This window comes from Pseudophryne corroboree, chromosome 1 (genome assembly GCF_028390025.1).
Source record: "Pseudophryne corroboree isolate aPseCor3 chromosome 1, aPseCor3.hap2, whole genome shotgun sequence".
Classification (NCBI taxonomy): domain Eukaryota; kingdom Metazoa; phylum Chordata; class Amphibia; order Anura; family Myobatrachidae; genus Pseudophryne; species Pseudophryne corroboree.
In genome coordinates this window covers 280650435-280665253 of record NC_086444.1, presented here as the reverse complement: position 1 = coordinate 280665253, position 14819 = coordinate 280650435, and the positions used below count along the sequence as shown (strand labels likewise).

General features: G+C 47.7%; 1 protein-coding gene across 1 annotated transcript in view; it reads right to left on the bottom strand.

The window, feature by feature from the left end:
• The window catches only part of LOC135057581 (uncharacterized), a 35478-nt gene extending 22239 nt beyond the window's left edge, over positions 1–13239 (bottom strand). The window contains exons 1-9 of the mRNA XM_063963438.1: positions 13194–13239; positions 12139–12216; positions 11883–11969; positions 11618–11713; positions 10818–10874; positions 10670–10726; positions 9877–9924; positions 3621–3677; positions 3239–3322 (exon numbers count right to left, since the gene is read on the bottom strand). Coding sequence (XP_063819508.1) covers positions 3239–3322; positions 3621–3677; positions 9877–9924; positions 10670–10694 — 214 coding nt within the window. The 5' untranslated portion in view covers positions 10695–10726; positions 10818–10874; positions 11618–11713; ... (1 more) ...; positions 12139–12216; positions 13194–13239. The remainder of the gene's footprint in view (positions 1–3238; positions 3323–3620; positions 3678–9876; positions 9925–10669; positions 10727–10817; positions 10875–11617; positions 11714–11882; positions 11970–12138; positions 12217–13193) is intronic.
• Positions 13240–14819: the final 1580 nt, after the last annotated feature.

Below are 14819 nucleotides of genomic sequence, written 5' to 3'. Positions count from 1 at the left end.
GTGGCAAGGAACGGCTGAGGCCCTGGCCTATGTTCATGGCTAGTCGTTCAGCTTCACATGAGGATGGAAGCACTCATCCTCTCACTAGAAAAATGAAAAGACTTAAGCTGGCAAAAGCACAGCAAAGAACTGTGCGTTCTTCTAAATCACAAATCCCCAAGGAGAGTCCAATTGTGTCGGCTGCGATGCCTGACCTTCCCAACACTGGACGGGAAGAGGTGGCGCCTTCCACCATTTGCACGCCCCCTGCAAGTTCTGGAAGGAGCACCCACAGTCCAGTTCCTGATAGTCAAATTGAAGATGTCACTGTTGAAGTACACCAGGATGAGGATATGGGTGTTGCTGGCGCTGAGGAGGAAATTGACAAGGAGGATTCTGATGGTGAGGTGGTTTGTTTAAGTCAGGCACCTGGGGAGACACCTGTTGTTCATGGGACGAATATGGCCATTGACATGCCTGGTCAAATTACAAAAAAAATCCCCTCTTCGGTGTGGAATTATTTTAACACAAATGCGGACAACAGGTGTCAAGCCGTGTGTTGCCTTTGTCAAGCTGTAATAAGTAGGGGTAAGGACGTTAACCACCTCGGAACATCCTCCCTTATACGTCACCTGCAGCGCATTCATCATAAGTCAGTGACAAGTTCAAAAACTTTGGATGACAGCGGAAGCAGTCCACTGACCACTAAATCCCTTCCTCTTGTAACCAAGGTCCTGCAAACCACACCACCAACTCCCTCAGTGTCAATTTCCTCCTTACACAGGAAAGCCAATAGTCCTGCAGGCCATGTCACTGGCAAGTCTGACGAGTCCTCTCCTGCCTGGGATTCCTCCGATGCATCCTTGAGTGTAATGCCTACTGCTGCTGGCGCTGCTGTTGTTGCTGCTGGGAGTCGATCGTCATCCCAGAGGGGAAGTCGGAAGACCACTTGTACTACTTCCAGTAAGCAATTGACTGTCCAACAGTCCTTTGCGAGGAAGATGAAATATCACAGCAGTCATCCTGTTGCAAAGCGGATAACTCAGGCCTTGGCAGCCTGGGCGGTGAGAAACGTGTTTCCGTTATCCACCGTTAATTCACAGGCAACTACAGACTTGATTGAGGTACTGTGTCCCCGGTACCAAATACCATCTAGGTTCCATTTCTCTAGGCAGGCGATACCGAAAATGTACACAGACCTCAGAAAAAGAGTCACCAGTGTCCTAAAAAATGCAGTTGTACCCAATGTCCACTTAACCACGGACATGTGGACAAGTGGAGCAGGGCAGACTCAGGACTATATGACTGTGACAGCCCACTGGGTAGATGTATTGCCTCCCGCAGCAAGAACAGCAGCGGCGGCACCAGTAGCAGCATCTCGCAAACGCCAACTCGTTCCTAGGCAGGCTACGCTTTGTATCACCGCTTTCCAGAAGAGGCACACAGCTGACAACCTCTTACGAAAACTGAGGAACATCATCGCAGAATGGCTTATTCCAAATGGACTCTCCTGGGGATTTGTGACATCGGACAACGCCAGCAATATTGTGCGTGCATTACATCTGGGCAAATTCCAGCACGTCCCATGTTTTGCACATACATTGAATTTGGTGGTGCAGAATTATTTAAAAAACGACAGGGGCGTGCAAGAGATGCTGTCGGTGGCCAGAAGAATTGCGGGCCACTTTCGGCATTCAGCCACCGCGTGCAGAAGACTGGGGCACTAGAAAACAGTCCTAAACCTGCCCTGTCATCATCTGAAGCAAGAGGTGGTAACGAGGTGGAATTCAACCCTCTATATGCTTCAGAGGATGGAGAAGCAGCAAAAGGCCATTCAAGCCTATACATTTGCCTACGATATAGGCAAAGGAGGGGGAATGCACCTGACTCAAGCGCAGTGGAGAATGATTTCAACGTTGTGCAAGGTTCTGCAACCCTTTGAACTTGCCACACGTGAAGTCAGTTCAGACACTGCCAGCCTGAGTCAGGTCATTCCCCTCATCAGGCTTTTGCAGAAGAAGCTGGAGACATTGAAGGAGGAGCTAAAACAGAGCGATTCAGTTAGGCATGTGGGACTTGTGGATGGAGCCCTTAATTCGCTTAACCAGGATTCACGGGTGGTCAATCTGTTGAAATCAGAGCACTACATTTTGGCCACCGTGCTCGATCCTAGATTTAAAACCAACGTTGTATCTCTCTTTCCAGCAGACACAAGTCTGCAGAGGTTCAAAGACCTGCTGGTGAGAAAATTGTCAAGTCAAGCGGAACGTGACCCGTCAACAGCTGCTCCTTCACATTCTCCCGCAACTGGGGGTGCGAGGAAAAGGCTAAGAATTCCGAGCCCACCCACTGGCGGTGATGCAGGGCAGTCTGGAGCGAGTGCTGACATCTGGTCCGGACTGAAGGACCTGCCAACGATTACTGACATGTCGTCTACTGTCACTGCATATGATTCTCTCACCATTGAAAGAATGGTGGAGGATTATATGAGTGAACGCATCCAAGTAGGCACGTCAGACAGTCCGTACGTATACTGGCAGGAAAAAGAGGCAATTTGGAAGCCCTTGCAGAAACTGGCTTTATTTTACCTAAGTTGCCCCCCCTCCAGTGTGTACTCCGAAAGAGTGTTTAGTGCAGCCGCTCACCTTGTCAGCAATCGGTGTACGAGGTTACTTCCAGAAAATGTGGAGAAGATGATGTTCATCAAAATTAATTATAATCAATTCCTCCGTGGAGACATTCACCAGCAATTGCCTCCAGAAAGTACACAGGGACCTGAGATCAATTGCCTCCAGAAAGTACACAGGGACCTGAGATGGTCGGATTCCAGTGGGGACGAATTAATAATCTGTGAGGAGGGGGGTGTACACAGTGAAAGGGGTGAGGAATCGGACGATGAGGAGGAGGTGGACATCTTGCCTCTGTAGAGCCAGTTTGTGCAAGGAGAGATTGATTGCTTCTTTTTTGGTGGGGGCCCAAACCAACCAAAAAAATAGTCCCCAAACAGCATATGATGCAAAGATAAATAAATAAAAAAGAGGTACAAGATGGGATTGTCCTTGGGCCCTCCCACCCACCTTTATGTGGTATAAACAGGTCATGCACACTTTAACAAACCCATCATTTCAGCGACAGGGTCTGCCACACAACTGTGACTGAAATGACTGGTTGGTTTGGGCCCCCACCAAAAAAAGAAGCAATCAATCTCTCCTTGCTCAAACTGGCTCTACAGAGGCAAGATGTACCAGAGTGGACTTACTTGATGGGTGCAGTGTGGTGGGTAACAGAGGGTGCTGGTCCTCCTCCTCCTCCTCCTCCACCACGGCCTGTGACAGTGTAGAGCCTGTGAAAACAAAAATTCCAAGAAATATACTTTTGTATTCTGTGTTGAATACAGTATAACAAAAATTCAGTCAGGTTGGAGGAGAGTAGATTTCGCACACAGAGACGAGAATGTCAAGTCCAGAATCAGGGGGTAGTGGAGGAGGTTTAGGATACCGTACCTCACCCTGTTGGGATTGCTGCAATCATGATGCCGCTGTCGGTCACCTGACTGCTGGAATCCTGACTGCTGGTCGTGCAAACCCAACCCATTGGTTTAACACAATGTACAGTACAGTACAATACTGCAGTTTACTTACCAAGTTGGGGAGAGGGCTTCTCCTCCTCCTCTTCCTCCTCGTCACTGTCAATAATTACTGAGTGGAAGAAAAAAAAATAAGAATTTGCTCACCGGTAATTCTATTTCTCGTAGTCCGTAGTGGATGCTGGGTACTCCGTAAGGACCATGGGGGAATAGACGGGCTCCGCAGGAGACTGGGCACTCTTAAAAGAAAGATTAGGTACTATATCTGGTGTGCACTGGCTCCTCCCTCTATGCCCCTCCTCCAGACCTCAGTTAGGGAAACTGTGCCCGGAAGAGCTGACATTACTAGGAAAGGATTTGGAATCCAGGGTAAGACTCATACCAGCCACACCAATCACACCGTACAACTTGTGATAACTATACCCAGTTAACAGTATGAACAACAACTGAGCCTCAGAACAACTGAGGCTCAGAACAATAACCCTATAGTTAAGCAATAACTATATACAAGTATTGCAGAAAGTCCGCACTTGGGACGGGCTCCCAGCATCCACTACGGACTACGAGAAATAGAATTACCGGTGAGTAAATTCTTATTTTCTCTGACGTCCTAGTGGATGCTGGGTACTCCGTAAGGACCATGGGGATTATACCAAAGCTCCCAAACGGGCGGGAGAGTGCGGATGACTCTGCAGCACCGAATGAGCAAACTCAAGGTCCTCCTCAGCCAGGGTATCAAACTTGTAGAATTTTGCAAAAGTGTTTGATCCCGACCAAGTAGCAGCTCGGCAAAGTTGTAAAGCCGAGACCCCTCGGGCAGCCGACCAAGAAGAGCCCACCTTCCTCGTGGAATGGGCTTTTACTGATTTAGGATGTGGCAGTCCAGCCGCAGAATGTGCAAGTTGAATCGTGCTACAGATCCAGCGAGCAATAGTCTGCTTTGAAGCAGGAGCACCCAGCTTGTTGGGTGCATGCAGGATAAACAGCGAGTCAGTTTTTCTGACTCTAGCCGTCCTGGAAACATAGATTTTCAGGGCCCGGACTACGTCCAGCAACTTGGAATCCTCGCAGGCACCACAATAGGTTGGTTCAAATGAAACGCTGATACCACCTTTGGGAGAAATTGGGGACGAGTCCTCAATTCTGCCCTGTCCATATGGAAAATCAGATATGGGCTTTTACAGGACAAAGCCGCCAATTCTGACACACGCCTGGCTGAGGCCAAGGCCAACAACATGACTACCTTCCACGTGAGATACTTCAACTCCACGGTCTGAAGTGGCTCAAACCAATGTGATTTTAGGAAATTCAACACTACGTTGAGATCCCAAGGTGCCACTGGAGGCACAAAAGGGGGCTGAATATGCAGCACTCCCTTAACAAACGTCTGAACTTCAGGCAGTGAAGCCAGTTCTTTTTGAAAGAAAATAGACAGGGCCGAAATCTGGACTTTAATGGATCCCAATTTTAGGCCCATAGTCACTCCTGACTGTAGGAAGTGCAGAAATCGACCCAGCTGAAATTCCTCTGTTGGGGCCTTCATGGCCTCACACCAAGCAACATATTTTCGCCATATGCGGTGATAATGTTTTGCTGTCACATCCTTCCTAGCTTTTATCAGCGTAGGAATGACTTCAACCGGAATGCCCTTTTCCATTAGGATCCGGCGTTCAACCGCCATGCCGTCAAACGCAGCCGCGGTAAGTCTTGGAACAGACAGGGCCCCTGCTGTAACAGGTCCTGTCGGAGCGGCAGAGGCCAAGGGTCCTCTGAGATCATTTCTTGTAGTTCCGGGTACCAAGTTCTTCTTGGCCAATCCGGAACGATGAGTATAGTTCTTACTCCTCTCTTTCTTATTATCCTCAGTACCTTTGGTATGAGAGGAAGAGGAGGGAACACATAAACCGACTGGTACACCCACGGTGTCACTAGAGCGTCCACAGCTATCGCCTGAGGGTCCCTTGACCTGGCGCAATATCTTTTTAGTTTTTTGTTAAGGCGGGACGCCATCATGTCCACCTGTGGCCTTTCCCAACGATTTACAATCAGCTGGAAGACTTCTGGATGAAGTCCCCACTCTCCCGTGTGGAGGTCGTGCCTGCTGAGGAAGTCTGCTTCCCAGTTGTCCACTCCCGGAATGAACACTGCTGACAGTGCTAGCATGTGATTCTCCGCCCATCGGAGAATCCTTGTGGCTTCTGCTATCGCCATCCTGCTTCTTGTGCCGCCCTGTCGGTTTACATGGGCGTCAGCCGTGATGTTGTCTGACTGAATCAGCACCGGCTGGTTTTGAAGCAGGGGTTCTGCTTGACTTAGGGCATTGTAAATGGCCCTTAGTTCCAGAATATTTATGTGTAGGGAAGTATCCTGACTCGACCATTGTCCTTGGAAGTTTCTTCCCTGAGTGACTGCCCCCCAACCTCGGAGGCTTGCATCCGTGGTCACCAGGACCCAGTCCTGAATGCCGAATCTGCGGCCCTCGAGAAGATGAGCACTCTGCAGCCACCACAGCAGAGACACCCTGGCCCTCGGGGACAGGGTGATCAGCCGATGCATCTGAAGATGCGATCCGGACCACTTGTCTAACAGATCCCACTGAAAGATCCTTGCATGGAACCTGCCAAAAGGAATTGCTTCGTAAGAAGCTACCATCTTTCCCAGGACTCGCTTGCAGTGATGCACCGACACCTGTTTTGGTTTCAGGAGGTCTCTGACCAGAGATGACAACTCCTTGGCCTTCTCCTCCGGGAGAAACACCTTCTTCTGTTCTGTGTCCAGAATCATGCCCAAGAACAGCAGACGCGCCGAAGGAACCAGCTGCGACTTTGGGATATTCAGAATCCAGCCGTGCTGTTGTAGCACTTCCCGAGATAGTGCTACTCCGACCAACAACTGCTCCTTGGACCTTGCCTTTATAAGGAGATCGTCCAAGTACGGGATAATTGTAACTCCCTTCTTTCGAAGGAGTATCATCATTTCGGCCATTACCTTGGTAAATACCCTCGGTGCCGTGGACAGACCAAACGGCAACGTCTGGAATTGGTAATGGCAGTCCTGTACCACAAACCTGAGGTACTCCTGGTGAGGTGGGTAAATGGGGACATGTAGGTAAGCATCCTTGATGTCCAGTGACACCATAAAATCCCCCTCTTCCAGGCTTGCAATAACCGCCCTGAGCGATTCCATTTTGAACTTGAACTTCCTTATATAAGTGTTCAAGGATTTCAAATTTAGAATGGGTCTTACCGAACCGTCTGGTTTCGGTACCACAAACATTGTGGAATAGTAACCCCATCCCTGTTGAAGGAGGGGAACTTTGATTATCACCTCCTGAAGGTACAGCTTGTGAATTGCCGCCAGTACTACCTCCCTTTCCTTGGGAGTAGCTTGCAAGGCTGATTTGAGGTAACGGCGAGGGGAAGACGTCTCGAACTCCAGCTTGTATCCCTGAGATACCACTTGTAGAACCCAGAGATCCACCTGTGAGCGAACCCACTGGTCGCTGAAGTTCCGGAGACGGGCCCCCACCGCACCTGGCTCCACCTGTGGAGCCCCAGCGTCATGCGGTGGACTTAGTGGAAGCAGGGGAGGATTTTTGTTCCTGGGAACTGGCTGTCTGGTGCAGCTTTTTCCCTCTACCCCTGCCTCTGGGCAGAAAGGACGCGCCTCTGACCCGCTTGCCTTTCTGAGGCCGAAAGGACTGTACTTGATAATACGGTGCATTCTTAGGCTGTGAGGGAACCTGAGGTAAAAAAGTCGACTTCCCAGCTGTTGCTGTGGACACGAGGTCCGAGAGACCGTCCCCAAACAATTCCTCACCCTTATAAGGCAAAACTTCCATGTGCCTTTTAGAATCAGCATCACCTGTCCACTGCCGAGTCCATAATACTCTCCTGGCAGAAATGGACATTGCATTAATTCTAGATGCCAGCCGGCAAATGTCCCTCTGTGCATCCCTCATATATAAGACTACGTCTTTGATATGCTCTATGGTTAGCAAAAAAGTATCCCTGTCAAGGGAATCAATGTTATCCAACAGGGAATCAGACCATGCTGCTGCAGCACTACACATCCATGCTGAAGCAATAGCAGGTCTCAGTATAGTACCTGAGTGTGTATACACAGACTTCAGGATAGCCTCCTGCTTTCTATCTGCAGGCTCCTTTAAGGCGGCCGTATCCTGAGACGGCAGTGCCACCTTTTTTGATAAGCGTGTGAGCGCCTTGTCCACCCTAGGGGATGTTTCCCAACGCAACCTGTCCGTTGGCGGGAAAGGGTACGCCATTAGTAACCTCTTAGAAATCACTAATTTCTTATCTGGGGAACACCACGCTTCTTCACACAATTCATTTAACTCATCAGATGGGGGAAAAGTCACTGGCTGCTTTTTCTCCCCAAACATAATACCCTTTTTAGTGGTAACCGGGTTAATGTCAGAAATGTGCAACACATTTTTCATTGCCGTAATCATGCATCAGATGGCCCTTGTGGATTGTACATTTGTCTCATCCTCGTCTACACTGGAGTCAGACTCCGTGTCGACATCTGTGTCTGCCATCTGAGGTAGCGGGCGTTTTTGAGCCCCTGATGGCCTCTGAGACGCTTGGGCAGGCGCGGGCTGAGATGCCGGCTGTCCCAAAGCTGTTACGTCATCGAACCTTTTATGCAATAGTTGACACTGTCGGTTAATACCTTCCACATATCCATCCACTCAGGTGTCGGCCCCGCAGGGGGCGACATCACACTTATCGGCACCTGCTCCGCCTCCACGTAAGCGTCCTCATCAAACATGTCGACACAGCCGTACCGACACACCGCACACACACACAGGGAATGCTCTGACTGAGGACAGGACCCCACAAAGTCCTTTGGGGAGACAGAGAGAGAGTATGCCAGCACACACCAGAGCGCTATATAACAGAGGGATTTACACTAATACAAAGTGAATTTTCCCCCAATAGCTGCTTATATCACCTTTTGCGCCTAAATTTATGTGCCCCCCCTCTCTTTTTTCCCCTTCTCGTAGTGTATACTGCAGGGGAGAGCCTGGGGAGCGTCCTTCCAGCGGAGCTGTGAAGAGAAAATGGCGCTGGCTGTGCTGAGGAAGATAGCCCCGCCCCTTCAGCGGCGGGCTTCTCCCGCTTTTTTAATAATATTTATGGCGGGGGATTAGGCACATATACAGTTTATAACTATATTATGTGCATTTTGCCAAAAAGGTATACATATTGCAGCCCAGGGCGCCCCCCCCCCCCCCAGCGCCCTGCACCCACCAGTGACCGGAGCGTGTGGTGTGCTGTGGGAGCAATGGCGCACAGCTGCAGTGCTGTGCGCTACCTTATTGAAGACCGGAGTCTTCAGCCGCCGATTTTCTCCTGGAATCTTCCGTCTTCTGGCTCTGCAAAGGGGACGGCGGCGCGGCTCCGGAAACGGACGATCGAGGTCGGGCCCTGTGTTCGATCCCTCTGGAGCTAATGGTGTCCAGTAGCCTTAGAAGCACAAGCTAGCTGCAAGCAGGTAGGTTTGCTTCTCTCCCCTCAGTCCCTCGTAGCAGTGAGTCTGTTGCCAGCAGATCTCACTGAAAATAAAAAAGCTAACAAATACTTTCTTTTCTAGTAAGCTCAGGAGAGCCCACTAGGTGCATCCAGCTCTGGCCGGGCACAGATTCTAACTGGGGTCTGGAGGAGGGGCATAGAGGGAGGAGCCAGTGCACACCAGATATAGTACCTAATCTTACTTTTAAGAGTGAACAGTCTCCTGCGGAGCCCGTCTATTCCCCCATGGTCCTTACGGAGTACCCAGCATCCACTAGGACGTCAGAGAAAATATATAAACAGAATACAGTAGAGTACAGTTACAGTACTACAAAATTGCACAGTAGTCTACAGTCGTACAGTGCTACAGAAGGCAGAGAGATATTCATAATACAGTAGGAGCAGAATGACTGTCCAGTGGTAGGGGACATACAGTATTGATCAAGTGGATTGAGAAGCTGGAATACGAGGAAAGGCGTGCTAGGCTAGGCATGTCTACATTGGAAAAGAGGAGATTAAGAGAGGACATGATTAACCTTTACAAATATATACAGTAAGGGGACAATACACAGGAACTGTTTTTGATAAGATCGACACAGAGGACACGTGCACAGTCACTAGTGTTGGAGGAGAGGCGATTTCGCAAACAGAGGCGAAAAGGGGTCTTCACAGTGAGGGAAATACTGTACATGTTTGGAATTCCCTGCCTGAAAAGTAATAAAAGTGGACTCGTCAATACTTTTAAGAATGGGCTTGAGAAAATCCTACTGTACTTACTATACTGTGGCTCCTCCTCCTCCTCCCCCGACTCCACGTAAGTGACATCTGTGTTGAATTAAAAAAAAAATATTATGAACCAAAAAGAAAAGTCAAATTTGCCATTGTTATTTCCAATACTACTGTACTAAAGTATTATCCAATACTTTACAGTAGTACAGTGCTACAGAAAGTAGAGAGGCAGAGAGACATTCTTAGCCGGAGTGTGGAATGACCGTCCATTGGTAGGGGACGTACTGTACCTGCATCTAAAATACCAGCTGTCCGGACCCCGGCATTCAGAATGAAGAGGCCGGAATCAGAGTATAAATGGAGGGTTAGGGGGTAGTGGAGGAGGGTTTCGGTACCATACCTCAACCTGATGGGATTTCTGCAATCAGGATGCCGCTGTCGGTCACTTGACTGCTGAAATCCTGACCACTGGTCACGCGAACCCAAGCCATTGGTACACAATTGGAAAACTCACCTCTTCAGACAAGCCTACTGTATCATATTCCAGACCCACCCACATAACCTTCAATGCTTCCCTATCCAATTACATCCTCTCTGTACAGAACACAAAACCTCACCTATTTCCCTATAGATTGTAAGCTTGCGAGCAGGGCCTTCCTACCTCTACTGTATGTCTGTCTGTTTGTACCCAGTTTTGTTCTATGACTGTTAATCTAATTGTAAAGCGCAACGGAATACTGTATGCTGCACTATATATGGTAAGAAACTGTTAATAAATCAATAAATAATAAATGTACAATACAGTACAGTAGAGTACTGTACAGTAGATTACAATTCTTACCAGGCTGGCCTGAGGGCTCCCCCATTTCCTCCTCCTCCGTATCAATTACGAGGCGATCTGTGTGTAAAAGATAACAAGTATTGTAAAATAAAAAAATTACAGTAATACTGTAGGAAACTAGTGTGTCTGTAACAAAAATAATGATTACCACTTCCGGAGCTCTGCTGGTCAGGTGGGGGCTCCTGGGTGGGTGGGGCACGTGCTGCTGTGGAAAAATAACACTGTAACATAAGCTGCTGTACAGTACAATGAAATACAGTACAGTAAATAATGGATAAAAATAAATCATAAAATATCATAAGATACAGTATGCCGGCGCTCAGTATCCCGACGATGGCATCCCGAATGCAAAAATACCAAATCAGAAAATCCCCACAGGGGGTTGTTAAGTATATTCCCCCACCTAACCAAAAACCTACCCTCAAGCAGCCTAAACCTCCCACTTGGTGCTTAACCCTAAGTCCCCCCTGGTGTTGCCTAAACCTAACCACCCATGGCCGCAGCACAACCCTAACCCTACTCGCTCCCTCAGTATCGCTCAGTATCCAGATGATGGCACCCCAAATGCAAAAATTCCAAATGCGAAAATCCAAACAATGGTTCATTAAGTACTGTATAGTACTGTACCCAGTTGTGAAAGAACAGTAGGGTGGTATGGAGTACCATTAAGAAATTTGGTGGTGGTACACAGTACCATCAGCCCTCCACTGGTGCATAATTTATAAGGGCCAATTTTGTGTGTGGTACATAAAATGGTGTCAGTGGCATAACTGGTGGTACTGTGAGAAAAAAAATAACAGTGCTGTAAGTGAAGCTGTCAAGTTGTAACATGTACTGTACAGTATCCAGGACACATGTACAGTAGTGTAACGATGACAGACGCACCAGAATTCTCGTTACACAATACCATTGGGAAGCGAGGCAGAAATCAGAGAGTAGTGTGCTTACCGGACGATATGGGGCCTGGCGGCGCCTCCTCCTGGCCATGTGTTGGGTGCGGGCAGGCAGGTGGTGGTGGTGGTGGTGGTGGTGTTGGTGGTGGTACTGTGAGAAAAAAAATAACAGTGCTGTAAGTGAAGCTGTCAAGTTGTAACATGTACTGTACAGTATCCAGGACACATGTACAGTAGTGTAACGATGACAGTCGCACCAGAATTCTCGTTACACAATACCATTGGGAAGCGAGGCAGAAATCAGAGAGTAGTGTGCTTACCGGATGATATGGGGCCTGGCGGCGCCTCCTCCTGGCCATGTGTTGGGTGCGGGCGGGCAGGTGGTGGTGGTGGTGGTGGTGGTGGTACTATGGGGAAAAAAATCACAGTACTGTAAGTGAAGCTGTCAATTTGTAACATGTACTGTACAGTATCCAGGACACATGTACAGTAGTGTAACGATGACAGTCGCACCAGAATTCTCGTTACACAATACCTTTGGGAAGCAAAGCAGTAATCAGAGAGTAGTGTGCTTACCGGCTGCACTGGTGCCTGGCGGCGCCTCCTCGGGGCCATGCGCCGGGTGCAGGCGGGCAGGTGGTGGTGGTGGTGGTACTGTGGGAAAATTTGTCATACGAGCGTATTAAAACACGGTACAATTAGAAATCCCTAGCACCCCTAGGGGGGAGACAGCAGCACAGAGTATATCAGCGGGCAGCATAACTCCTGACTGCCTGGACCTAGTTACAACACACTCGGTACACATCTGACTATATCAGGACATGCATGATACAGTATGTCAGTGAAAACAGGGCTGCATGTGACACGGACAGCGACATGATGTGAGGAGGGGAATGCAGGTAGAACAAACCAAATACTCAGAGAGTTATATACTGGAAGTACAGTAGCATGGTCGCCCTGCAGCACAGAGTATATCAGGAGATAATGTGCTGCGCTATATAAGAAACTAAAAAAAAGATAATTTCACAGGAGCACCGACATGATGTGAGGAGGGGAATGGGGGAAGCAGGGAGACACAGACTGAGAGTTATATAGTGGGAGGAGCAGGGTCCCCAGCAGCACAGAGTATGTCAGGAGATGAGTGATGTGTCAGTGATGACAGGGCTGCATGTGTCCCTGCCAGTGACATGATGTGAGGAGGGGAATGGAGGCAGAAAGAAGCCACAGACTGAGAGTTGTATAGTGGGAAGAGCGAGGGGACCAAAAAGGGGTCCGGCCACTACACAATCTCCATCAGAGAAGCCAGATACAGTATGTCGAAAGTATACAGTATACTAGATCGCCAACAAACGTAAATTAACAAACAACTATCACTGTAATTTACCATCCTCATCCCGTAGTGAAGCACGGGTATTCAGATATCTACAATGTTATTTATACTGTGTGTTTAATATTAACATTTAGTTTTGTAAACAGACATTCTTAACATCACGGGCAACCAGATCTCACAGAAAGTGTCCCACCCTCCCTCCCATCCGGATTGCAGTGAGTTATCTGTGCTGGTCAGGACAGGGGGGTGGGACTGTATAAATCACTACAGTATGTACACTACTGTATTTGACAATACTTACCAGCTTGGCGGCGCCTGTCCCGCCTCCTGTGCCGTCGTGCTCCCAGCCCTGTAAAAATATATATACAGTATAATGACAGCATACTGTACAGCCAATAAAATTCAACATTGGCAGCATCTTTATGACATCACAATCAATGGAATTGTTCATTCTAGTACTCTGCACCTAATCACTCAGGAGGGCATAGTGTACTGTACTGTCTTCAAAACTTAAGGGGCACTTCTCTAAATGTGACATACAGTACACTTACAGTATCGCTACAGTACAGTAGGTCCAGGGTATTAGACAGAACAATACCTTTATAGACATTGTAACACACATTAGCATTGCCCTTATAAACATTATGACTCACATCAGCATGCATCCCTTCCACCCTTAACCATCTCAGTACTGTTCATTACAGTATAAATTGATTTCATGACAGATGATGCAGCACTCACCTGAATTCATCTTATTCACGTCATGTCACAGTAGTGCAGTTTATTCGTTGTGTCACACAGTAGAGCACCTTATTCACGTTACTGTACTGTACGTCACAGTAGTGCAGTAGTATATCCACATTACGTCACAAAGTAGAGATCAGCCACAGTCATGAACCTTATAACACATTATGCAAGAGTAATGCACGTCAGAACACATTAGGCCACTGTAACATCCCTTAGAATAATTTCTGCACAGTAACGTCCCTTAGAACACTGTACTATCTGAAACAGAAATCTCCCTTATAACAAAAAAATATTGACTCGAACTTTGGGAATAAAACCCGGGACTCTCAGCGTGGGAGGCAGGAGACTGCAATTACAGCTGCATGTTACACTGAATGATAATGTACGATACACTGCACAATACGCTGCAGGTACACTATACGACACACTGAAATTACACCACACGATGCACTGCACGACACTGCATATGCACTGCACTATGTGATACAGTACACTGCACAATACGACAAACTGCACATTACACTGCACAATACGCTGCAGGTACACTGCACGACACACTGCACAACACTGCATACTGTATGCACTGCACTGCGTAATACGACAAACTGCACATTACACTGCAAAATATGATACAATGTACACTGCACAAAACACTGCAATTACCACATGTGTATACAGTACACTGCACAATGTGATTCACTATGCATTACACTCACTGCACAATACCATATACTGAATGTACACTGCATGACACGCTGCAATTACGCAGCACGATACACTGTGATACACTGCATATACTGTACACTGCATGATACTGTACACTGCACAATCGTAGACCACGTGGATTGTAAAGAACTATATGTACACACAAGTTAAAAAAAATAATAATAGTTTTTGTAAAACTCATGTCAATCTTTTTCCATGTCAACTTAACGGCCATGTCAAACTACAGTATAACTGTTGTCAACCTATTTCAAAAGCCACACCATCTAGGTCGACACCAATTGGTTGACACCAGATCTAGGTCGACATGGTGTGTCGACCTAGATGGTGTCACTTTTGACATGGATAGTAAATGTAAGAAAAATTGGAAAAGTGTAAAATAAAACAAATTGACCTTTTGACCCTGGTTAATGTATGGGCCTTGTTTAACAATTTGTTTACCACAGATACAGTGCTG